This window comes from Crinia signifera, chromosome 6, assembly GCF_055691185.1.
Source record: "Crinia signifera chromosome 6, ASM5569118v1, whole genome shotgun sequence".
NCBI lineage: Eukaryota > Metazoa > Chordata > Amphibia > Anura > Myobatrachidae > Crinia > Crinia signifera.
The window spans coordinates 86,791,421-86,818,807 of NC_139222.1; the positions used below are offsets into that span (position 1 = coordinate 86,791,421).

General features: G+C 44.4%; 1 protein-coding gene across 5 annotated transcripts in view; it reads left to right on the forward strand.

The window, feature by feature from the left end:
* Positions 1 to 27,387, forward strand: part of PARG (poly(ADP-ribose) glycohydrolase) — a 98,928-nt gene that overhangs the window by 55,375 nt on the left and 16,166 nt on the right. For all 5 annotated transcript variants that reach the window (XM_083146367.1, XM_083146368.1, XM_083146370.1 and 2 more), the window contains 6 exons: positions 2,994 to 3,154; positions 14,843 to 14,922; positions 15,005 to 15,065; positions 16,504 to 16,579; positions 19,946 to 20,093; positions 24,141 to 24,219. In XM_083146367.1, coding sequence (XP_083002493.1) covers positions 2,994 to 3,154; positions 14,843 to 14,922; positions 15,005 to 15,065; positions 16,504 to 16,579; positions 19,946 to 20,093; positions 24,141 to 24,219 — 605 coding nt within the window. The remainder of the gene's footprint in view (positions 1 to 2,993; positions 3,155 to 14,842; positions 14,923 to 15,004; positions 15,066 to 16,503; positions 16,580 to 19,945; positions 20,094 to 24,140; positions 24,220 to 27,387) is intronic.

Below are 27,387 nucleotides of genomic sequence, written 5' to 3' on the forward strand. Positions count from 1 at the left end.
TCCATTAGTCAAAATCTCCCCGTGTGTACACCCCTTTCTCCACCTGTGCTCCTGTCCTGTTCTTCCCTTCCTCTACTTCATCTTCAGTCTCCTCGACAATTTTGACACCTACTTCTGAACTGATGCTGATTTTAGTTCTACCAGCTATACCCCTATTCATACTGTATTTTTCAACACACCCTGTACGTTACCTTGTAATTTGTTTTTTGTTTGCTATGTACGGCGCTGCGGACACTTTGCGGCACCTTATAAATAAACGTACTACTACTAGTCAGCGATGGCGGCTGTGTGCTCCTGAGCAATGCTAGAATTGCTCTGTCGGGGCACCATCTAGTGGCCGTAGGTGCGCAAAACACTTACATTTCGCCACTTAGGGGTGAGGAGCAGCGTTGGCCTTTTACTTGATAGAATTAACGTAAATTTTGTGCTTGTTCTGTTTAGCATATTAAATCAAAAAGATGATTCCACCAAGATTATCTGTTTACATTAGCACTGATCATCTCAGGCTGGTTGGATTGCTTTATCTGGGGTTTCCAGATTAAATTGTTAGATGGCTCCAAGTCTTCTGGCATCCAGTACAGAGGGCACAGTGCAATAGATGGGACAACTTGCCATTATATTTGCCCTGGTATTCCCCCTTGGCTTGTGGCATGAGGCTTGTGTCAGGCAGCCTACATGCACAATGGACACTGGCCGCACTTGCTTCATAAGAGCTTTAAAAAAAGTTAATCATTAACAAATTCTAAATCATTCTGCAGTATAGGGGAGTATTCAATGTATGCCGATATTTCCGGTAGTCGGAGACGTCGGAGCAAACCTATTCAATTCGGCTGAAGATTGGACAATTTAGCAGCAGTTTTCAACAATGCAGATTCTACTTTGAAAAAAGCTTGAATTTGCATTATAGAATATGCAGCTAAATTGTCTAATTTGTTGCCGTTCTCGATGATCCACTGCCTTTCCTGGAACCATTCTAGTTGTTGGATAGATTGAATAGGTCATTTTTGTAAATTTAACTTAATATCGTCGAAAAGTGCAGATTATTTCCTACTGTCAGAAATATTGGCACTGATTGATTACCCCCCATAGTGTTCTAATACCTTTAGAGTATGACCTGGCAGACTGTCTAATAGGAGGCCCTTTTTAGTTTACTTAGCGTTGATTATTGTAGATCTTATCAAAATCCAGTAAGGGTGCATTCATTTACACTGTGTTTTAAAGCCTCCGCTGCTCTATTGCACATTCATTTACAGTGTTTGAGCTCTCCAAGTGGTATGATCCTTTACACGTATGGTGGATATAGGAATGGCTTATATTTTTTAAACCTTAGGAAATATCGGATTTACAGATATGATACACTTGGAGGACCTCCAAGCAGTCCCCTCCATTTTGAACTGAGACTTAAAAGTAGATTGTCCTCTTGTTGTTTCCCAAACTGTGTACCACCGGGCACTTGCAGGGGTGCCAGTGGATGGTGGTCAACGATCAAATTAAAGTATTTCTGGTCATTGTGACAGGCAAAACTAAGGCTGCCAATTATAAATAATGTGGCCATAGAAGCCCACCTATATCACAGCCACTTTACTGAACCTAAGGAGTATAGCTAAGCACCAATAGCTAATCATTTTACTGCAATTCTCAATAAGATACTTTTTGTCCAAGGGGTGCTGTGAAAATAATTCTGATACTTTAAAACTATGCAATTCTGTGGAGTATGTGGCCTGCTGGCCATCATATGTAATGTCTAATTTATCATTTAACAAAGATCTCTTTGTTATGTATGACCTGATGTCTTAAAGGTCTGAGATACGGACCAAAACGTTGACAGGCCAATATTGCTACTATGTTACAATAAAAAACGTAAGACTTTTTACAAATCATTCTGCTAAATGGTGAGTCTTTAACAAGAGATAAATGTGAGGGTGATGAGAGATACATGCCCAGCCAATCACCTGCTAACTGCCATGTTACAGGCTGTGTTTGAAAAAAGTCAGTAAAGAGCTGATTGGCCGGACGTTTATCTCTCTTTATCACCCTTGCATTTATTTCTTGTTAATACATCTGTCCCTATGTACCTTGGAGTTGAGCACATTCTGGATGTATAAGATTGATTGGAGTGTGGATAACCTGTGCCTAGATATAGATATAGATAGATAGATAGATAGATAGATGCCCATTACCCTGCGGGTGCAGCATATAGTTTTACACGCTGTATATATACATGACTGGTGCGCAGTTTAGGTATGTTGGAGTCTGAGTATTCTGGGCCACTATAATGATGACTACACAGCTGTTCTGATTTACCTTGTCTAGCTGACCATGTAAGGGGGCACCCAGGCATAGCACACTACACTGCCCTCTGCACTGCTGTCATGCTGTTCTTTGTGCTGTATTTGAAAAACTACTGTATCAGTCCAAAATGTCGATTTACTACTGTGGTGATGTATTAAAACCGTTTTTGGCTATTCATATTGAAGTTTGGAGAGTGCTTTCTATTTAGATCTTGGTTTGGTCTATACCTGGATTCCTGTATATGGTACACTATGTGGAGCCACCCCACTTTCGACACTGACTGGATTGGAGTGCAGATTTTCATATCTATCTGTATCTATTATTTTATAGTGTGTGAGATTTAATTATTTAATTTTTTTATTTTTTTTAAGATCATAGTAAGTCATGAAAATGTGGGGTTTATATACACCTTCATATTTTATACCAATTTATTAATGTACCTACGTTTGCACGGATATTGGTTGTTCACTAGAAGTCCAAGGTCCTCGTATTATTTTTATTGATTGTAAATCCGCAATTTGTCAAAGAACAGCCCCTTTAACCAATCATCCAGGATAAATGGCTTTCCACTGTAATGGGGCTGTTGATTTAGGGACCAGCTAAAAACACTAAATTACTATTATTGGGTCAGTCCAATTCCCTGTTCATGTTTTCCAAATTGCTAAATAGTGTAATCACTGACCATTTTGTCTCTGTTGCAGCCCATCCCACTGCTGAAGAAGGGAATGACTCACTCCATCACCATGTCACAGGAGCAGATATCTTGTCTTCTGGCCAATGCTTTCTTCTGCACATTCCCACGGAGGAATACGAAAAAACCAAAGTCTGAGTACTCTACATACCCTGATATAAACTTCAACAGGTAGTTGTCACTCTCCATGTGCTGGCCTTAGGTGAAATGCAGCCTAAATCCTTCCTCTCAGCCAATCCGCAATTGGCTGAGAGAGCTCTCAGGCAATCACTGGCTGCCCATTCATTTGTATTGTTTTTTTTTATTTCTTGCAGCTCCTTGCTCCTCCTGCCCAGCTCTACGTTCCCCTTGCAGGGTCGCCGGCATCCCCCACCCGCCGCTTCTGATCGTCCACTGCCCAGAGGTTGCACATAAGATTGAGCAAATCTTATGTGCAGTCAGCCCGACCTCCCGACTCCGATCCGATGCGTATCGGGTGAGACGGGATGGCTACACATGTGATTTGGGACGATTTTCTTGGCCCAATCCATCCGACGCGGGTGAAATCTGGCCCAAATCGCATAGTGTATGGGGGCCGTAAACAATGAGTTCTCAAATCTAGTCCTCAAGTACCCTCAGCAGGTCATGTTTTGTTGATTTGTTAACTATGCACAGTTAAGGATATTTCGCATGTTCAGTCATTAATCAACCTGCTACTGCAGACAGAAAAGCTGGATACTCACCTAAAGATCTATCTGCAGATCAATATATCTGCATATATAGCTCTAGACTCATTGGGCATTGTGTTCTGCAATAAGTCATGACTGACATCATAACTGGGTGGGCATGCTCATGCGCCCACTCTGTTGCACTGTCAATCACTGCCAGCTTGTGCAGCAAGTATTGGCGGATCGCCCGTACACACAGCACAATGCTGTGATATATTGGGGATCGGCTCTGCTACACCGCTGATGCGATGTCTGTGACTGGTGTATTTAAGACATATCGCTGGTACACACTGGCCAATGGACTGGCAATATATATTGGCCTTTTAATTGAACAGCCAATATAACGGTCAAGATTTGAGACTGAGAACTATAGGTTTAGACCAGGGGTAGCCAACTCCAGTCCTCGAGAGCTACCAACAGTTAATGTTTTCCAGGTCTCCTCACAGAATCACAAGTGAATTAATTAGCTCCACCTGTGGATCTTTTATAATGTGTCAGTCAGTAATGAGTGCACCTGTGCACCTGCGAGGTGAGCTGGTAAACGTGAACTGTTGGTAGCTCTCGAGGACTGGAGTTGGCTACCACTGATTTAGACTATCAGCATCTTGAGCTTCTCTCAGTGAATGGTTTATCCCACCTTGGATTCCAAACACAGACTGCTTTTATATATTGAGTAAACTTGATGGCTTCTAAACCTTTTGTTCTGTCTGCGCTACAGTATTCTGTATGCCTAAATATCTATTAAAAGATCTCTGATTTGATTAGTGTTGATCCCTAAAAGATGGAACAAGGAGCATAAACAAGTCTTATCCTTGGCTGGCAGTTGGGACGGCTGTATCTGTCTCCTTGTTATATTGGAGCATGGTACGTGGCAGCTGACAGAAGCTCTTACAAGACAAAGAAATAAATATGGATCTGACTCACTGAAGGAAAAATCTCTCAGTAATTTGTCAGTGACTCCATTTCAGAAAAAGCCTGGTCTTGCTGCTCAATGTATTTATCAATGTCCCTTAATTGGAAATATTCTGAACATTTGAATTTCTTCATTCACAACTCCCGCTGAGCAGATGAGTGCGCACATCTCATTGTCAGGGAATGGGAGGGGGAGTGTTCCCTGCCAGCAGAATACAACTGACAGTAAATAGATAACTTTAGTCTACATTCCTTATTTAATTTGACATATACTGTACAATCAAATATATAGTTCCCAACTGTTTTGAAATGTTTCATACATACTGAAATAGAACAAGTTCATTTGGCAATCTGCACTCCAGTGGAAGTTTGTATAGGTGCATGTTATCTATTTGTGCAGTTAGTCATAGTTCTAAGTTTTGCTTAACCCTATTGTTCTAATGACAGTGGGTGTGTAAACACACAAACATGCTGTCTCAGGGTGCTTTTGTTTGTTTGTGTTTTTAAAACTGGGTTTAAGTGCTTAACCCCTTCACGACATATGACGTGTATATATACGTCATATGTCGGTTGCGGGGGAATCAAGCCAGCTAACGGAGTGAGCTGGCTTGAAAGAGAGCAGGTAATGGCTGTATATTACAGCCAGGTCCCTGCTCTCACGGCCACGAGCGGCGAGTTCGCCGATCGTGGCCGTTTAACCCTTTAAGCACCGCGGGCAAAGCGCCCGCAGTGCTTAAATAGCTGATCGGAGGGGGGGCGCCCCCCTCCGGCGCCGATCGGGGCCCCCCGCAGCGAGATCGGAGGGTGCCGATCGGTTGCCATGGTAGCCAGGGGTCTAATGTAGACCCCTGTGCTGGCCGTGTGTGCATACCTATTACATCCTGCCTCAGGCAGGATGTAATAGGAAGTGCATAAAATCACTACGTTCAGCCATAGAGCTCTATGGCTGAACCTAGTACAGGCGATCGCGCCCCCTAGTGGTCAAGTACACTAGGGGGCCTTGTAGTAAAAGTAAAAAAAAAAAAAAATAAAGTTTAAAAATAAAAAAAAAATAAAAAAATATTAAAAGTTCAAATCACCCCCCTTTCCCCATTTCCCAAATAAAAATAAATAAAAAATAAAAAAAATAAACATATTTGGTATCGCCGCGTTCCTAAAAGTCCGATCTATTAAAATATAACATTAGTTATCCCGCACGGTTAAAGGCGTAAACGAAAAATAATCCCCAACGCCAAAACTACGTTTTTTGGTCGCATCGCGTACCCAAAAAAAAATAACTAAAAGAGATCAGAAAGTCGCCCATATCCCATAATGGTATTAATTAAAAAGTACACTTCAGCCCGCAAAAAATGAGCCCTCACCCAGGTCCGTAGGTGGAAAAATAAAAAAGTTATAAGCCGCAGAACATGGCGACGCAACGCAAATTAGAAAAACCGTAAAAGTTGCGATTTTTTTTTTTAGTGGTAAAACATAACGAAAACTATATAAGTTTGGTATCACCAGAATCGTAACGACCCATAGAATAAAGATAACCCATCATTTTAAACGAACTATGAACTCCAAAAAAACCGTAACCAGCGCAAAATTGTGCAATGGCGTTTTTTTTTTTTTTTTACCCCACATTGAATTATTTCCTGATTCCCCAGAATATTATACGGTATAGTAAATGGTACCATTACAAAGTACAACTTGTCCCGCAAAAAAAAAGCCCTCATGTGTCTATATAGCCGGAAAATTAAAAAAGTTACGCTTATTTGAATGCAAGGAGGAAAAAAAAAAAAAAAATTACCTTAAAAGGCAATGTCGTGAAGGGGTTAATGACCGTTTACATAGGAAGCATTGGATTTTTATTGGTTCTGGAGGGCTGCTAGCTGCAGGTGCTGTTCTGTTGGAAAAAAGATGAAGCACCACCATTGCTGTTAATTAAAAGAAGACCACCTCCAACATGTTTGGGTCAAAAACGCCATTGCTCACAGGAACATGACACATTTAATCAACGGTTCCTTGGAGGCTAGTTAAACGAGAATGCGCAAAAGCACTGAACAGGTGCTTTCATTACATTGGAATGTCAGCATGATGAATTGACACCTTTAAACAACACAATGTAATGCCAAGTCAATCACACTTCTGTGAAATCAAACTGTCCACTTAGGAAGCAACACTGATTGACAATCAATTTCGCATGCTGTTGTGCAAATGGAACAATAGACAATAGGTGGAAATTATAGGCAATTAGCAAGACACCCCCAATAAAGGAGGAGTTCTGCAGGTGGTGACCACAGACCACTTCTCAGCTCTCATGCTTTCTGGCTGGTGTTTTGGTCACTTTTGAAAGCTGGCGGTGCTTTCACACTAGTGGTAGCATGAGACGGAGTCTACAACCCACACAAGTGGCTCAGGTAGTGCAGCTCATCCAGGATGGCACATCAATGTGAGATGTGGCAAGAAGGTTTGCTGCGTCTGTCAGCATAGTGTCCAGAGCATGGAGGCGCTACCAGGAGACAGGCCAGTACATCAGGAGATGTGGAGGAGGCTGTAGGAGGGCAACAACCCAGCAGCAACGCTACCTCCGCCTTTGTGCAAGGAGGAACAGGAGGAGCACTGCCAGAGCCCTCCAAAATGACCTCCAGCAGGCCACAAATGTGCATGTGTCTACTCAAATGGTCAGAAACAGACTCCATGAGGGTGGTATGAGGGCCCGACGTTGGGGGTTGTGCTTACAGCCCAATACCGTGCAGGACGTTTGGCATTTGCCAGAGAATGCCAAGATTGGCAAATTCACCACTGGCGCCCTGTGCTCTTCACAGATGAAAGCCGGTTCACACTGAGCACGTAAAAGAGTCTGGAGACGCCAAGGAGAACGTTCAGCTGCCTGCAACATCCTCCAGCATGACCGGTTTGGCAGTGGGTCAGTAATGGTGTGCGGTGGCATTTCTTTGGGGGGCTGCACAGCCCTCCATGTGCTCGCCAGAGGTAGCCTGACTGCCATTAGGTACCGAGATGAGATACTCAGACCCCTTGTGAGACCATATGCTGGTGCGGTTGCCCTGGGTTCCTCCTAATGCAAAACAATGCTAAACCTCATGTGGCTGGAGTGTCAGCAGTTCCTGCAAGACAAAGGCATTGATGCAATGGATTGGCCCTCCCATTTCCCAGCCGTGAATCCAATTGAGCACATCTGTGACATCATGTCTCGCTCCATCCACCAATGCCACATTGCACCAGACTGTCCAGGAGTTGGTTGATGCTGTAGTCCAGGTCTGGGAGGAGATCCCTTGGGAGACCGTCCGCCACCTCATCAGGAGCATGCCCAGGCGTTGTAGGGAGGTCATACAGGCACGTGGAGGCCACACACACTACTGAGCCTCATTTTGACTTTTTTTAAGGACATTACATAAAAGTTGGATCAGCCTGTAGTGTGTTTTACCACTTTAATTTTGATGGGGGTTCCAAATCCAGACCTCAATGGGTTAATAAATTTGCTTTCCATTGATAATTTTTGTGTGATTTTGTTCTTTACATAGTTGAATGTGCTGACAACAAAGTACTTAATAAGATTATTTCCTTAATTCAGATCTAGGATGTGTTTTGTTCGTGTTCCCTTTATTTTTTTGAGCAGTGTATTATTTAAGCCACTTTTATGCAGAATTATAATTTGCATGTCCCATAATTCATAGATATAATTGTTTTCCTGAATAAATTTTGTTTTGCGCTTGAATAGCTTACTGGGAAATGTGGTGACTACGTCTGTTTTAAGTTGAAGCTTAATATTAAATAATAAAACTATGAAGTTTTATTTAATATTAACAACATTTTTTTTTGGGGGGGGGTTTCTGTGTGTTCTCACATGACCAAAAATGTGTAATCCCTACGAAGGTCGCCCAAACCGGTTTTCTCTTTCAATGGTCCTGGTGACACAGCTCAACACTGGGATGTAGGAGGGTCCGAAGGAGCCAGGCACCTATCCTAAAGCTTTAGAGGGTAGGCTCCTCCCCTACTGCATCCCGGACTCTTCAGTTCGTGTTAGGTGCCCACTGGAGTGGGTGCTATTTTAAAGGGCTGCGGGAGCAGCCGAAGAATTAGAGTAGTTAGGGTATTTTATTATTTTATTAACTTTTCACTCTAGCTAGGTAGGCTCAGTGTGAGGATTCTCATTAGTGAATCCTCAAACTGCTAGCGCAGCAGGAGCTGACAGAAGCGCGTCCTGTCAGCTCACTGTGCACAGGGGAGACGCTGTCTGGCCTCCCTGTGCAGCGCTTACAGCTTCTTTTAAGAAGCTGCCTGGGCTCCGGAGCGCTCTGAAACCGGCTTCACGCTAGGTGGGGGTCATGGGGGACAGGCGCTCCGTGATGGCGGCGGCCATTTTCTGCGGAGCTTACACACTGAGCTCCTGTTATGAGAGGACAGCAGTGTGTTACAGGCATGTTCCAAGTGGTCCCCAGTCGAGGGGGAGATACTGGAACTAGGAGATCCTACTAAGGGAGCGGCTGACTGGGGGTGGTTGGCGCCAAAAAGACACGGACCCCGCAACAGCAGGGACTTGGTCTCTTCCCTCACTCTGTTTTGGCGCCTTTCAGAATGCTTGCAGCGGAGCTGAGCTGGCTTACAGATCCTGACAGAGTGTTTGGATTTCCTGGGCATCGTTTCCCCACATCTGAAACCAACAGACAGATAAGTGACTGGGTGCATTGGCTCTGTATAAGCGCTGTTGTAGATTGTATGCACTGTGTGGTTACTTTTACATCATGTCTGAGCAACAAGCTGTGGTTTTGGGGGAGGGAGCCCTTAATACTTTGAGCGCTTGTAATGTCTGTACACAAAAGTTTGTACCTGAGCAGATGGCCAAGGGGGGTTTGTGTATTACTTGCGCTGCTGTGAGACCCATGGGGAGTGAACCCCAGAGGGTAGAGCAAATTGAACCCGCGTGGGCGAGTGCCCTGGGCAGGTCTGTTAACGCTTTAGTGCAATTGCTGGACAGACAGGGTGATGCCTTGGTAGAATCTCAGAGACCTATGTCATCATCTCAGCAGTCCTCTGGCTCCTTGCCTCTTACCCAGGCAGATCCTGCTTTCATACAGGTGATGCAGGATACTGCAAAGGGGATCAACAGGTTTAGTGACTTACTAGACAAGATTGATGTTGATGCTGTAGGGACCCCTAAAAGGTCTTACTCGGTGCCTTTATTGGTAGATGAAGAGGAGGGAGCATATACAGACATTCCCTGGGAGCAGGGTGATGATTTTGAAGATTCCTCAGCCGCAGGGGTGGAGGATTTGATTACTGCTGTTAAACAGGCTTTAAAACTTTCTGTGGAGGATAAAACTCCTGCTAAAGGTGTATTTAAACGACAGCGTAAGGAAGCTGTTACTTTTCCTTCAGATGAAGGTTTGCAAGAATTGCTGGAAGGGGCTTGGAAAACGCCCGATAAAAGGCTGCAGATGCCAAAGAGATTCTTAAGTCTGTACCCCATGCCGGAGTCTCATGCGGAGCTCTGGGAAAAAGTGCCAGTAGTTGATGCTTCTGTGGCACGTCTGTCAAAAGCTACTGTATTACCAGTACAAGGGGGAGCAGCTTTTAAGGATTCTGTGGACAAAAAGCTGGAGGGTAACCTCAAAGCTATATTTGAAGGGGTGGGATACACTCTACGTCCCCTTATTGCTTCAGCCTGGGTCTCTAAGGCCATGATTGAGTGGGCCATTGATTTGTGCACCATTTTACATGCTGACCCTTGTGTGTTGTTACTGGCGGAGAAGCTTAAAGCAGCTGCAGAGTATGTGCTGGAAGCTCTCAAAATGGCTACCAGAGTTTCCACAGTGTCTATCAATGCCAGGAGAGTACTCTGGCTTAAGGCTTGGGAAGCAGATAATGAGTCTAAGAAGGCCTTAGAAACATTAGCTTTTAAAGGAAAGCTGTTATTTGGCTCCGAATTAGAGAAGATTATTAAGCAGGCCACGGGTGGCAAAAGTACCTTCCTGCCTGCCTCCGCAGCAAAGCAGACATCAAGATTTTCTGCTTTTAGGCCGTCCTTTCGGCCCTCCCCGAGAGGTGGTGCGTCCTTTCGAGGACAGTCATTTAGGGGAAAGTTTTAGTCTTCCAGGGGTAAGGCCCCGAAGTCAAAGTTTGGTTCCTTTCACAAGAAACCTAACACCAAAGGAGAGGACAAACCCTCCGCATGACTGTCAGGGGATTTGCCCGGCAGTGGTAAAGGTGGGGGGACGTCTTTCACAGTTCAGGGACGCATGGGCATTACTAGACCAGGATTCCTGGGTATTAGACATTGTAGCCCAGGGTTACAAAATTCCCTTCAAAGGTCTTCCTCCGAGAAGATTCATTCCCACTTCACTACCAAAGGAGGCTCGGCTCTGTACAGCTCTCTTGGGAGTGGCTCACTCTCTGTTAGAGAAGGGGGTGGTTATCCCGGTTCCCAGGGCAGAGTGGAAGAGAGGATTCTATTCCACTCTGTTTCTGGTACCCAAACCAGACAGGTCTTTCAGACCAATCCTGAATTTAAAGTCACTGAATGTCCATTTGTGGGTAGACCATTTCAAAATGGAGTCTCTACGGTCAGTGCTGCTAAGCCTGGACCAGGGGGAATTCTTGGCGTCCATGGATGTTCAGGACGCGTACCTTCATGTCCCTATACATCCAGAACATCAGTCTCTGTTGAGGTTTGCGATAGGAGACCTCCATTTACAATTCCAGGCGTTGCCCTTTGGTCTGGCCACAGCACCAAGGGTTTTCACCAAAATAATGTCTGTAATGGCGGCTGTGCTTCGGCTGAGGGGAATCACAGTGATACCATATTTGGACGACCTGCTGTTCAAAGCAGAGTCAGCAGACATGTTGCAGAGTCACTTGGCAGAAGCCATAAGTTTTTTGCAGGCTCACGGCTGGCTTTTAAACTTACAAAAGTCTCAGTTGGTGCCGTCACAGAGACTCCAATTCTTGGGAGTCATTCTGGATACCCATTTACATCGGGTATTCCTACCAGAGGCAAAGGCCAGGGATCTGGTCGCCTTAGTCCAGGAGATTCTCAGCTCTCGGAGCACATCAGTGTGGAGGTGCCTCAAGCTGCTGGGGAAGATGGTGGCGTCTTTCGAGATGTTGCAGTTTGCCAGGATCCACTCTCGGGTGTTCCAGTGGAACATTTTGATGGCTTGGTCAGGAAACACGCAGACCATGAAGTCAGAACAAATAGTGCTGTCTTCGGAAACTCGAGTCTCCCTGAGATGGTGGACAGACGTGGATTCCCTTCAGTGGGGTCGGTCCCTGCAGTCCTGGAGCTGGCTGGTAGTCACTACCGACGCCAGTCTCAGGGGCTGGGGAGCAGTAGTCTTGGACTTGCGTCTGCAGGGCTTGTGGACTCCAGAGGAGTCTGCATTACCGATCAACATCTTGGAACTGAGAGCGGTCTGGAAGGTGATTTCTCTGGCGGGAGACAGGTTACAGAGGCTCCCTTTAAGGATTCAGACCGACAACGCCACAGCTGTGGCATATCTGAATCACCAGGGAGGCACACGCAGCAAACTGGCCATGTGGGAGGTGTCCAGAATCCTCTTGTGGGCGGAACAGAATGTTCCAGCATTATCAGCGATATTCATACCAGGTGTGGAGAATATAGAGGCCGACTTCCTGAGCAGGGAGGAGCTGAAGGAAGGGGAATGGAGCCTGAACCCTCAAGTATTTCACCAGATTGCCTTGAGGTGGGGAACCCCGGACGTGGACCTGATGGCATCCAGGTTCAACCATCAGGTGCCCAGGTTTTATGCCAGGACAAGGGATCCTCTGGCAGAAGCAGTGGATGCCATGACTATCCCCTGGGAGGGGAATCTTCTTTATGTTTTTCCGCCGGTTCCAATGCTGGCGAGAGTGTTAAAAAGGATACAGGCCCAGACAAGCCCAGTGATTTTAGTGGCCCCAGATTGGCCAAGGAGGTCCTGGTACTCGAGGCTTCAGAGATTGTCTGTGGACTCGTGGCGTCTACCTCTGAGGTCAGACCTTCTAAGACAAGGACCGTTCAACCATCAGGATTCAGCTCGATTAATTTTGACGGCCTGGCTGTTGAAACCGCCATTTTAAGGAATAAAGGGTTCTCAGAGGCGGTGGTTAACACCATGATAAGAGCCAGAAAGTCTTCGGCAAATTATTATAGGGTCTGGAAAACCTATATTCGATGGTGTGAGAGACAGAAGTCACACACATCACGCTTTTAATTGACAAGAATGTTGGAATTTTTGCAGGATGGTTTTTCCTCTGGGTTTAGCCATCAGTCACTAAAAGTGCAGATCTCGGCCTTGTCCATTTACTTTCAGAAAAGGATTGCATTATTGCCGGAAGTACAGACCTTCCTACAGGGGGTGTCTCGGTTGAAACCTCCCTACAAACAACCATTAGCGCCATGGGACTTATCTCTGGTTTTGGAATGCCTTCAGAAGGCACCTTTTGAACCATTAAGGTTGGCTGACCTTAAGTTCCTTACATGGAAACTGGTATTTTTGTTGGCAGTGGCGTCAGCAAAAAGGGTGTCCGAGTTGGGAGCATTGTCATGCAAGTCCCCTTTCCTGATATTTCACGATGATAGGGCAGTCCTTTGGACGGTACCCCAGTTTTTACCAAAAGTAGTCTCTGCTTTTCATCTAAATCAGGAGATAGTTCTGCCTGTGTTCCAACCCCCAGAGGGTTCAAGAAAAAGGGACAAGTTGAGGAATTTGGATGTTGTGCGTGCCTTGCGCGTTTATGTGGACAGAGTTAAGAGTGTCAGAAAGACTGATACCTTGTTAGTGTTGTATGACATACACAAAATTGGTTGGCCTGCTTCTAAGCAGACCATTGCTAGGTGGTTACGCTCTGTTCTAGCGTTTGCATATACTAAAGTTGGTAGGCCTGTACCGGCCAGAATTAATGCGCATACCACCAGGTCAGTCGCCACCTCTTGGGCTGTTCGACATGGGGCAACAGCTGAGCAGGTTTGCAGGGCTGCCACTTGGTCATCTGTTCATACATTTGCCAAATTCTATAGGTTCCATGAGTTCGCGTCGGAGGACGCATCATTTGGGCGAGCAGTGATGAGAGCTGCAGACCTGAGCGTACCCACCCAAAGGACCGCCTCTGGAACGTCCCAATGTTTAGCTGTGTCACCAGGACCATTGAAACAGAAAAAGGGATTTTTGTAAGAACTTACCGTTCGAATCCCTTTCTCTGATATGGTCCTGGTGACACAGCGATCCCTCCCTTACGCTCAGTAAGTATGCCAGGTTCATGATGTTTCATGTTATATGGTTAAAAGTTATGTTGAAAAATGTGCATATAATATGTGCAGGCGTTTGTACTGAGTTAATGTATTCCAGTGGCTTTGAAAGATTGAACTGAAGAGTCCGGGATGCAGTAGGGGAGGAGCCTACCCTCTAAAGCTTTAGGATAGGTGCCTGGCTCCTTCGGACCCTCCTACATCCCAGTGTTGAGCTGTGTCACCAGAACCATATCAGAGAAAGGGATTCGAACGGTAAGTTCTTACAAAAATCCCTTTTTATTCCTTATCCTTTCAAACTGGTTGTCACTAAGGCAATATATATTTTTCCCATTTTTTTTATTTTGACTTAACCTGCGCTGGCAGTAAGAATGTGGACACACAAGTAATTAAGGGGTCTCCAGCATGACTCCAGAAAATTGTTGTGAGATGTTAGATTGGTCACAAGCTCTGTAGCCCAAGGTGATATTCTGCGCTATTGTTGGAAACCATTGTAAGGACATCCCGGCTTTTCATGTTACGGTGTGTGCTCGGGAAATGCTTTTGCTGGAATCCTGGGGCAAATCTTTGTCCTAATGCAAGTCACCAGTAATGTGTTGAGCTACTCTTGCTTTAAGCTTGAACACATAATGTGGACTACAGGTTATTATGACCAGGGATGTATACTGTGCGGCTTGGATTGTTCCCCACCAATGGCCTGCAGGTCCCGAAAGGCAGACATCAGAGAGAATGCAATGCACTAATAGCTTTCATGTGGCGATAGCTGTTCTCCCTATTGGGGATGTGCAGTGTACTGTCAGTAAGTCTGATCTGCTATACACATTTATATGGGGTCTGATATTATGGATGTTGTTCTCACAGGAAGGATTTTCTTATGTAACCGTGTTTAATGATCAGATTCAAAATAATACAATAATAATTATAATGCTCATTGCGCAATAGCAACTTTTTTGTGCACAAATAAAACTCAAAAACGTTTTGATTTTCCTGCAGACTGTTTGAAGGAAGAAATCCAAAGAAAACAGAAAAGCTGAAGACATTATTCTGTTACTTCCGGAGAGTCACAGAGAAAGGTGAGTTTGGATTTAGAACCATACAGAAGTATCGCCAAGCATTTCATCTCATATTTATATTTAATATTGTTTTCTGTTTCAGCACCTACAGGTTTGGTGACATTCACAAGGCAAAGCCTAAATCACTTTCCTGACTGGGAGACGTAAGTGGTTTTCTTTCATATTTCCGTGTGTTCCTATAGGCCTCCATCCCTAGTTGTAATGTTTGTAGGACTGTAGTCATGGCAACGAGTCTCTATTCTCTTATATTATATCTCCCATCAGTGGCATACTATTAGCCATTCAGCTGACACATATTTCCCAGCCGCAAAAAAGGTAGAGGGTGTGTTTCAGCATTATACTTCCCCCATGGGCCCCAACTGTATAACTGCAACCCTTCCCATGTGTCTCTGTATATACAATTGTATAGTTTAAATATCTCCTCAATACCCAAAAAAAGTCTGTCTTAAGCAAGCTAAAGTGGAGAGATAAAGTTCTAATCAACCAGCTCCTAAAGGTGCCCATACGCGGTCCGTCCGTTTTGTACTTTGAGATGCGCGCTCCCGCGGCATCTCATCGTACAGTACAAAAAGTATGTGCTGCACATACTTTTTGTACTTGCTTTTCATCGCATCGCATGCACAATGCATGCACAAGGCATGCGATGCGATGTGTGCTATAGAAGTACAGAACGGATCAGATAAACGGACCGCGTATGGGGACCTTTACTCCCTTTTTTTTTTTTTTTTTTTTTTTTTTTTTTTTTTTTTTTTACTATAGCCTGTAACAGCAGTCAGGAGCAGATTGACTGTACTTTATCTCCTTGCACTTTATCTTTCTCTAAGCCTTAGTTAATAGACCCCTTTATCTGTAAGCATATACCATACTATAAAATATTTAATATCTGTTAAAGGCATGTTGCTCGAAGAATAGCCCGGAAACTGATTACAGTGCCCATACCATTATCACATATATTTCATGGCAATACCAGGTGTTTGTCTGATTTTGTTGTTTTGGTTTCTTATCTAGATCAATTGTAATTGAGGTGGTTGTTAAAGTCCATTACCCAACTTGCTCTGTGCGCTGGCCACTTAGTCATCAGTAATTAAATACAATATTCTATTTTTTTTACATTAGTTACTTGTGATTAATTGTACTCTGATTGTGAACTATACATTTGATTCGCCTACGTTTTACTTACAGGAGATTTTATCAAGATTAGGAACTACCGAATACAGTTCTGGTCATGATTTGTTAATGTCATTTTTGTTATTACGGTAGTGCATAAAAGATGTTATGTGTATATTTATGATGTGTTAGACATAGGATAGGATGTATTGGACGGTAATTTCGTTTTTTTGTGTAGAATGCTATATAATAAAATGATTATGCTGCTTCTCACAATTGAATCCCCTTGCCTTTGGAAGGCCTTACCACCCTTTGGCTCTTCAGCTGTTGTTAAACTACATATCCCAGCATGCCCTGCCACAGTTTAAGCATGATTATTATATATCATTTGTGAGTGCAAGTTATTCTCAAAAACAGCAGTGACTATTTATATTTCTTATAGTTTTGTTTTACTGTCACATTCTGTTTATTCAGATCACCCAAGAAGCTGAGAGAGCTCCACATTACGTGTGAAGGAACCATTGAAGGTAATGGACATGGAATGTTGCAGGTGAGTACCTTGGGGAACCTAGACAGTAATCTATATCCCTGTAATGCATATGTGAAACTGTATGGGTGTGCATGCTCGTAATTTTCGGAGCCCAAAAGGTACTTATATGTTAGTTGGGCGCCCACTATAGTTAGTACGCTCATACCCCACTATCCATGTCGGCATATAGTTGATTTTATAAGCGTGGCGAGCAAATAGCTTAGTGGGCACCCAACTAACATATAAGTACCGCCCAAAATATATTAACATTAAAAATGGATTGTAAACTCGCTTGCTGATGCTTCTACAGCTAGTTGAGTACCAACGTCGCTGTGAGAGATCACCTAAAAATGCCAGCATCGCTCACAGCAATATTTAACTAATCTTCAGTTAACTGACTTGGCTGTTTTTGTATTTATATTAAAAGAGCGACATCGATATTTTTAGCAGATATTTTGGGGATATCACCGCAACATAGTTAAAGAAAATTTAAGGATTCAGCACATAAGTGGGCAGCAAACAATTGGTAGCTTATGTCTCATTTATTTAGCTTTTCCTGGTTTACACCTTTACTCACATAGGGTCAATTTAAAATGTGTTCTTTCACTGTTAAGGCCCCATATGTTACGGCAGGTGTGCAGGCGATATATATATATATATATATATCAGGTCCAATCCACAATCACATATATATATTGCATGCTGTCTTTTTTTGCATGCGATCCCGTTTCCAGCTGTCCGAGTCGGAGGGCGAACGTGCAAGAGGGTCTGATCACCGACTCCAATCTGATGCGTATGGGAACGCATCGGATCTAATGTACAACACATTCAATTGAATACATTTCTCCCAATTTCTTGGTAAGACCCGTCGGTCTTACCAAGAAATTGGGATCATTCTGATATTGTCTTGTTGGAGCAGCACAGTCAGTGTAATGGTTGACATTACTACCTCATAGCAAGGAAGTTATATGTTAGATTCCCACCACGGCCCTAACTGGAGTTTGTATATTCTCCCTGTGCTTTGGTGGGCTTCCTACCACAGTCCAAAAATATTCTCGTAGGTTAATTGGCTCCCAACCAAATTAACCCTAGTGTCAATGTCTGACTGATGTGAATGGCTACATAGTCTCTGTAAAGCGCTGCATAATGTGTGCTCTATAAGTAACTTTATGATAATAATAATAAAAAGAAAAATAAGGAATTGCCGCTGTGTTTTCGATCTGAGTGTCTTGACAGCTATCTATGTATTTGATGCTTCTCCGCAGCCGCTGTAATTTCGTAATGCCTTGTACATCAGCACCACATAATAAATTCCCATTCCAAGTTATTTGACAGGGGCAGAGTGGTCCCTGGGACCTTCTCCCACCGTGTGTTGTAGGCCAGTGATCCTTTTCTTATAAATGACACAGAATCATATAGCATGGACAGCTAAAGGCCAATAGGTTTAGTTGTTGATGTGAGATTGATAGATCTGTCTTTGCAAACTATGTTTATCAGGGCATGGAAGTGTGATATGAAATTGAAAGACTTTGCTGTTGGTTAGATGAAGAGCTTTCTGTCACGTGCTTTTTTTATACTTGCTTATCGTACGTTGCTACTTATTGTAAGCAGTTACCTGTGTGGTATGACTGTGACGTCGGGTTCCTGGCTGCTGGTACTTCGACGAGGGCCAGCGCTAAAAAGCCCCTTGCGAGTTTGCTACAGGTTCTGTTCTCCCTCTATGGGGGTCATGGACCTCCACGAGGGAGAATAGCCCCTGTTAATCACAATCCGACTGTCAGGCAGTCAAACAATCAGGATTTTAACATCTGTATACTGACCCTCTGGATCATGACCATCGGCCAGTCATCTGACACCCAGTTAGCTCACAAAGTTTTGTCCTATAAAATTGCTCCGGCTCTCCTTCATCCAGCTGCTGTACCAGTGCACTTTCTGGTTCATTTGATCCTGTGCAAAATTTGAGGCATGATCTCCTACTTCTCTGAATTCAAATTGCAACATTTATTCAACCACTATATCAAATACTTTTGGTGTTTTCTCCAGACTAAAGGTCCATACACACTGAACGGCTTTCCCCCTGCCCGACGCCGACGGAGGGGGGAGAATGGTGTTGCATAGCAGAGCGCTATGTAAAGCCGTTTTCAATGCCTCTCATCTGCTGGTATAACCAGCAGATGAGCGGCTTTCCCGGCGATGATGCGGGAGCGCGCAGCAGCGCTCATCGCTGGGACATACACACTGGGCAGCTTTCAGCTGAAAGCCGCTCAAACAGGCTTTTTTGAGCGGCTTTCAGCTCAGTCGCCAAGTGTGTATGGGCCTTTAGCTTTATTTAATAGTTTTAATTATATTGCATTTTAATTACTGAATAGAATTGATACTATTTTTCTGGTTCCGGTCTCTTGCAGGATATGTTTTTGACATAAATGGGGGAAATCAATGAGCCGCTGTAAATTACAGTTACCTATTGATCCTCCAGTGGTCATTCAAATGTCCCAGATAGCCAGCACCATCAGGGATTTTCTTTTTATGTCCCCGGTGGCAGGAGGAGCAGAATCCTTAATGTGCTATTTTGGGACAAGCAGAGGGATTATGTTTTGGATGAGCTGCAGTGAGATTTTTTTTATATTGCTACAAAATTTTTGTTGAATGCAATAAAGGGGGCAATGTAATAAAAAATTCTCAAATACATGCACTAATTTACTATGTAAAGAAGGCCATTGTTTTTTCTGTAGTACATATCTGTAGGCTTCACACTAGTAGAGGGCATGCATCTCGATGTGCACAGTTTGGGTCACTCAGCCACACCTTCTGTATAACTAAAAGGCCTTTTGTGGCCCTCGCTGGAAATACATACCTCACCTATTTGTCCTTGCTTGTCAGGAATTACTCATTGTATTTTTTGCTTTTTGTTGTTGTTGCAAGACACACAAAAAAAATGTGATTTGAGGTTTGATTTTCAGTTCAAAAAAATGTATAAATTGTTGCAAACTGTACTTTCCCAACTTCCCAGAATGTGAGGGAGACATTCTAGTTTTGTGGTGTTCTACCCTCCTCCTGCATCTGTTCCACTTCCTCGGTGAAGTGAGGTTGGATGTGGCTTTATGACAATTTGTGGTGTCAAATATACCATATGGAACCAATAGACGTTAATCATTTTATTTTCTAAGAGGAAGCGACCTGTTAACAGTGCACAGGTCCAACCTCATTCTGAAATATACACATTTTAACTGTAAATTTGTGGATACAACTCAACATAAAATGAAAATCCAAAACGTATTGTACAAATTGTATTCTATTAACTTTAGTAAAAGGAAATATGTTAGAGCGCTGTTTTTACTTATCACTTGTACCTTGCTAATGATAATTTAGTTTTTTTTCTCCGGACAGGTGGATTTTGCCAACCGCTATGTAGGTGGTGGTGTGACCAGCTCAGGCCTAGTCCAGGAAGAGATCCGCTTCATCATCAACCCAGAACTGATAGTATCACGCCTCTTTACGGAAGAGTTAGACCCCAATGAGTGTCTTATTATAACAGGTCAGTCTGCACCACCGATGCCAAAGAGTGACAATCACTATAGGGGAGGAGTAAAGAAGTGGATATTATAGCTGCCTCTCAGTATAACACTAGAATTACAAAAAGTTATTTTTATGTAAATAGCAGCATAGTTACTACACTTAGTATAGCCTGAAACGGTACTTGTTTCCTAGCACGGCGCCAGCGATAAAAATTGTGTCCATCGGGACCCCCCGAAATCGCGTCCATCGCATGCAACCAAATCGACGCGATTTTTAATGGTCCCTGAGACCCGATTTTACATTGGCCCCAATGTTAAATGGCCCCCAGACCCCAATTTTTATTGTTTCCCAACCCTGATGGGTCAAATGCCCCCCCATTGTTAACACCACCCCACGATCAACGCCAACCTGAAGCGTGGCGAGCGGCGGCGGTACGCGTCCGACCTTTTCATACCCCCACTATCCACGTCGGCGTGGAGTTGATTGTATATAGTCTGGCGAGCGCAGCGAACCACCGAGCCTGAAGCGTGGCGAGGGGACGCGCATTACTTCACAGGTATTACGCGTTCCGATGCTCGATGGCTCGCTGCGCTCGCCACACTATATAACTACTTAACATGCGCTCTTTGCCTTTGAAGAGTCTAATCCTCAATAAAGAAGAAAAAGTTTGGACATTTTGTTGAAGCCTTTTTTTTTTAATTTTAGGTGACTTTGTACCTTCTGCAGTAATATAAATATTTTTTTTTTTCTTAGTTCATTTTAGCTTATTAAAGGGTTTTGTTAATGAATTACAGTGATAGCGTTATGTCCCATACTGGAAACGGTCATTTCATCACCCGTATTATGGGTCTGGCTGGCTTCCATCTCCCTCCTTGGGCCAATCCTCTCCTTCTGCCACACTCGCTCTTCCCGATAAATTACATTCCTTATGACAGAGGCTTCGTGACTCAAGCCTAATGGATGGAAAGATGCATCTTTAATCTGCACAAGAGCTTGAGATATTAGCACGAAATTACATTTGCTGTGATTTTGCTGCATCTGCTTAGCATCAGCTGGGTAATGGTTATTACAGGAGTCAGTCCTCAAACATTTTACAGCTAGAAGATGACTGAGCAGGAGCTCTGGTAAATGTTTATGCATTGTAGGGCCTAGATGCCGAGGTTAAATAGTTTGCTCTATATACTGTACATTTCTATTGCCGATTGCCTATAATTGTGTAAATGCCAATTATGTGGTGCTTGCAGATCTGTTTGAGATCTATACATTTTAGAAGTGACACCTCATTACCACCTTGTATATTGGTGTATACTGTACATGTATGTCTAAAGCTGGGAACACATACATACAATCGTCGGGCCGTTCTTCCGTTCTGGGTCAGACAGCGGTCCAATTGTATAGATGTGTACGCTGTCCCGTACGAGCGATAAACAGCCAAAAACGGTCTTGTCCGTCCATACTCGGTCGGTCGAAGGTTCATTGCTGTTTAATTTTTATCTGACCAGCCGGTCCATATCGGAACAAAAGTGCAGTGTGTACGCACGTTCGATCGATATTCTTCTTGCGACTATACTGCCAAAGCTGGAAGGCCCATGTGGGCATTCCATAGCTGCATGATCTCTTCTACAGCACAGCACGTAGTCACTCTCTCGATTGTCATTGCATGATGGTTAACACCCCTGCTGCACAGGTACTTGTAGTGCCACATTAAAAGATGTAGTCAGCCGGCAGGGTGACTAGAGACAGTCATACGGCAAATAGATGGGGTGACTACATCTAGACGCACACCCCGGCTATTGCTGTATGTCTGTCTCTTGTCACCCTGCTGGCTGACTACATCTTTATACGTGGCGATACAAGTATCTGTGCAACAGGGGTGCACCATCATGCAATGACAATTGAGACAGTGTGTACGGTGGTACAATCTTTTTCTTGCGACTGTTTGGACGGGAGTACATCGGACGTCGCAAGTAAAATTGTACAGGTGTGTACGCGCGTATCGGCTGTTTGTGGACGGTACAACGCCTCTACGGTCGGTTGAACGGTCGCAAGAAAACTGGGATTGTATAGATGTGTACCCAGCTTCAGAGTTGAAAATTGGTGTGACTTTTACCTAACTTGGAATCTGTTACCAGAGGTTCCCATGAGAAGCTGATTGTAGATGGCTTGCTAAGCATGGAAACACAGAAACATAGACTTTGACAGTAAAAGATCCATTTGGCCCATCTAGTTTGACCTTTTTTTTACAGTTCTGTAATAGAAACTAACAGGTTAGAAACCAAACTTAAAAGCAGCCTGGTCCATCCTGATTATCTAAAACATCCATCCTGATTATTCTAAAAATGTATTTTTACCCCACAAAATAGTTTTAATTAGGTCAGTCTCTCATATAGATTTAGATCAGCTTTGACTTTTCAGGAGCTGTGCAATCGCTATTCTCAGCATTCCGTGACCCGGTTTTGCTTACTTCAACAACACTTGTCCTATTCATCTAAAATGCAGCTACACTTTCCAGGGACCGGTCTATAGCAACCAAATGTATCTGACCCACATCAGGGGTAGCCTGCTCAAGAGGGAAGTGGGTAGACCATTTTACATGGCTCACAGGTTCGAATGTGTTATGTTGACCTTCAAACCTTCTCCTCGAGAGAAGCACCCTTTTAGTGCCATGGACACTAGCTGCTGATGCATGTGAGAATGAGAGTCCTAATCAACATGACAAGCATGGTCTGCCTCAAATCCCATTACTCATCTTCACATGTAACAATGGGGCAGATGTATTAAGCCTGGAGAAGAGATAAACTGGAGATAAAGTGGAGATAACTTGGAAGAGTTAACGCACCACCCAATCAGCTGTGTTTGAAATATGACAGTTGGGATCTGATTGGCTGGTGCGTTATCTCTTTCCAATTTATCTCCAGTTTATCTCTTCACCAGGCTTAATACATCTGCCCCAATATGTGGGCGCCAACAATAAATCTGCAGTACTATGTGAGTACTTCAGGCTTGGAACTTCAAATTGCCTCAAGACATTACTGATTTTTTTTTTTTTTTTTTTACTAGATTTGTTTTGATAAACAAAGGCTTCTGGGTCTGTCACCCGTTTTGGAAGCCTAGAACTAGGGAAGCCAATCCCAGAGCATTTTTTCAATCCCGGATTTCGGGATTGAAAAATGCCCAATCCCGGGATTCCCGGGATCCTGGGATTGGCTTCCCTAATTTAAAAACTGCACCCCGGCCGCCCCGCATATTTACTTACATGTGGGCTGGGGTGCGGTGCGGCCGGGTGTGTGGGTGGGCAGCCGGCCGGCTGTCTGTGGAGCCAGGCAGCCGGGTGGGTTGGCGGGCGTCAGGCAGGGGAGCCGGCGGGTGGATGGGCGGGGAGCCGGCAGGTGGATGGGCGGGTAGCGGGGCGGGCAGCGAGGTGGGGGGGGGCGGGCTTCTGGGGAGCCAGCCGGGTTGGTGGGCAGGGGCAAATGCATGCTGCACAGAGCCACACTGGCTCTGTGCAGCTGCTTGGCCTGCGCAACGTGACCTCTGTACTCACGCTGCGCAGGGATGTACTGCCGGGGAAGGGAGAAGCCGGGCAGTGTCTGAGCACACGCTCAGACGCTGGCCGGCATTAGACTGCGCATGTGCAGTCTAATCCCGAAATCCCGGGATTGGAATCCCAGCGTTTTAGGGGCCAAATCCCGGGATCCCGCCGATCCCGGGATTGGCCACCCTACCTAGAACCTATGTGGTTTTTGTTTCTTTTTCCACGCATTTGTTCTGCAGCTCTTTGCGCCAATGCAAAATGATAAAATGGGGTATTGGGCTTCTTAAAACGCAAACACTGAAGTCACTCGATTACGAAGATGGCTCTACCAAACTATTCTTTGTGATCATACTAATAGTGCAGCCTGACCCCGGGTACATATGTGTCAGCTCAATATTCTCAAAACCTTTTCTACATGCATGATTATCATTGAATTGCTAAAAAATGAAGGTACCCTCATGAACTGAATATAAAATGTTTTTCTTTGCTTTGTTACAACTGTGACATTATTTTCTGCTTGCCTATGTGTAGGTGCAGAGCAGTATAGTGAATATAAAGGCTATGCAGAGTCCTACAGGTGGGACCGTGCTCACGAAGATGAAGCCCCACGGTATGTATAACACTTTGTGCTGGAGTTTCTTGTACGCTCTGTCCTTTTGCTACATTGACCGCTTAAACAGAATGAAATGCTATATGTCAGTAAACTGGAAGAAGTTACCTGTTATATGCCTAGTTTAACCCTGTAATGCTAATAATTAGTTCTTTTGTTCGGGTTGTGGCACACTAGTAGGCAGCTTACAGTGAGATGTACAATCTGTAGCAGGTTCAAAGCTAACTCTGTGTACTTTTCTTTTAGGCTTTTTTTGTGTTCTGTGAGTGATTTGCCTCTAAGGATAGAATATTGATTATAATGATAGTAGTGATCATTTTAGTACCCTTCTTCTTTCACAACCCATGGCAGTTCCTCCTGCCTGCCTGAGGTGTCGCTCTATGCAGTGTAGCACAGATTTGGTCTACATATCAGCACTGAAATACAGACCACATTGTTTTATAAGCACCACAGCAGAGAGCGACACTCCATGCAGGGAATAGGAACTGCAGGGGTATTGAACCCATGCAGGGTGCTAGAATGAACATTATATGCATATAGTGATACTGGAGAAAGGGGAGGGGCCTGCAGCAATGTCTTTTTATAAATCAATTTGCTATTCTTTTTGAGACTTTGCCTCTTCCCTCTCTTTTGTGTGGCTTTTATGTACTACATTTTTATATATGGTGTCAATTGCTGTACTTACTTGTGTATCTCTTTATGGAGGAAGTGTTCTGGCAAGCTTTAATTTATGTTTTTTTGCGTTTAGAGTACAGTTTATTTATTTACAGTATGTTTTATAGCGCAGCAGATTCCGTTGCGCTTTACAATGGTTGTAATGTAATGGTTGTACAGTTGTAATCCCACAACCTAAACATGTAAATAAAATTTAAATAACTGAAGCAAAACTAATCCTTTGTATCCAATATAGGCCGGTATCCCGTCAGCTGCAGCAATTTACTGTAGCTAATTGATTCCACTGGGGCTATCCAATTATCCCCGATAACCGGCACTTATTGGGCATTATGCTTTAGGTGTTAAGCAGCTGTCAGAGCCGCAATAATACATAGGATCAGGAACCTATCCTGGATAGTCTAGCCCCTTGATGGCTAACCTTGACACTCCAGCTGTTGTTGAACTACACATCCCAGCATGCTCTGCTTCAGTTTTGCTATTTGTCCATGCTTAATCTGATGCAGAGCATGCTGGGATGTGTAGTTCAACAACAGCTGGCTTGTCAAGGTTAGCCATTAAGGATTTAGGCCATTGATGAGATTCGGCAACGAAAGGCACCGTATAAGTGTTTGCTTGGTTATTCTTTGTGCAGAAGACTGTTTCTACATACAGTATATTCTGCTTTAGAGCTTTAACCAAAAATACTGTATATTTTATGTTTGTGTTAACAAGTGATTTATTTTTTCCAAACTGCATCAAAAAATGTGTGACTGTAGGTGTTGATGGCCTTGATTTAGGAATGGATGCAAATGCCCACACAGTTGCGATCCCATACATAGCAAATATGCAAATGTTGTAGCTGCGAAGATTTGTATTGAGACGCACAATGGCGGCATCTGAAATTTGCCGCTTGTGTGTGAAAACACACACATAAGACAAACATTGATGGTTGTTTAACCTTCTGAGTAAGTTTATATGGTACTTGTGAGTTATCCGGGCTGCCGATTTTGTCCTTAAGTTAACTAAACTTAAGGACACCCGACCGACGCGATGCCCGCGATTTAGCCCCAAATCGGGGGCATCGCGTCGGTCGTGGCCGTTATAAGGGGCCGCGACGCGATGCCCGCGATTTCCCATAGACCGTAATGTTAAAAGACCCGATTTCCGACCCGATTTCCCATAGACAGTAATGTTAAAAGACGCGATGGACCCGATTTCCCATAGACAGCAATGTTAAAATAAAATGACAATGTGAAATTGGGCAATATGGGCATTTCACATTGGATATGTTTTAAAAAAAAATGTTTCATGGCCCCCCACCACCGTTAACGCCACCCCGCTATTGACGCCAACCCGAAGCGTGGCGAGCGGCGGCGGTACGCGTCCTCCGACCTTTTCATACCCCTACTATCCACTAGGGCGTGGAGTGAGAATAGAATAGTGTGGCGAGCGCAGTGAGCCACCGAGCCCGAAGCGTGGCGAGCCCCGCGAGGGGACGCGGATACCTTCACAGGTGTCCGCGTCCCCTCGCGGGGCTCGCCACGCTTCGGGCTCGGTGGCTCGCTGCGCTCGCCACACTATTCTATTCTCACTCCACGCCCTAGTGGATAGTAGGGGTATGAAAAGGTCGGAGGACGCGTACCGCCGCCCCTCGCGGGCTCGCCACGCTTCGGGTTGGCGTCAATAGCGGGGTGGCGTTAACGGTGGTGGGGGGCCATGAAACATTTTTTTTTTAAAACATATCCAATGTGAAATGCCCATATTGGCCAATTTCACATTGTCATTTTATTTTAACATTGCTGTCTATGGGAAATCGGGTCCATCGCGTCTTTTAACATTACTGTCTATGGGAAATCGGGTCCATCGTGTCTTTTAACATTACTGTCTATGGGAAATCGCGGGCATCGCGTCGCGGCTCCTTATAACGGCCACGACCGACGCGATGCCCACGATTTCGGGCGCGATGAAAAAATCGGCAGCCCGGATAACTCACAAGTACCGTTTATATGGCTGAGTAAGCTGATGAGCCATTTAAACTGAGATGATCGTAACACGTCTGCATTCGAGTGGCCACAGCACCCGTTACTGCTCACATGTTCCGGACTGTCAATCACTTTGCAAATACATCAACTCTGTAACCATCAGCGCAAGACATAAAGAGTAGGGTATTCAATGCCCATGACGGCGAGCAGTGCCAATAGCTCCCGATCAGAGTGTTCAACTCCCTCCCCTTCACTTGCCATTTCCACCTTGCTGGTTCCATTCGGCGAGGTGGAAACGGCGAGTGTGGCCATTAAACCGGCAGGACGCGGCACAAAATGCTGCGGACTCACTGCATTTAAGGCGAACCTCACGGTGATGATTTCTCCCTAACATTGAATACGGCGAGGGGGTTTGATGGCTTTTCCTCACAGAAAATAAGCCATCCTCACCGTAGAAACCCTGCTCACCGCAGCATTAAATACTGCCCAAAGTGTGACTTAAAAGCATACAATCCAACTGCATCCAACATTG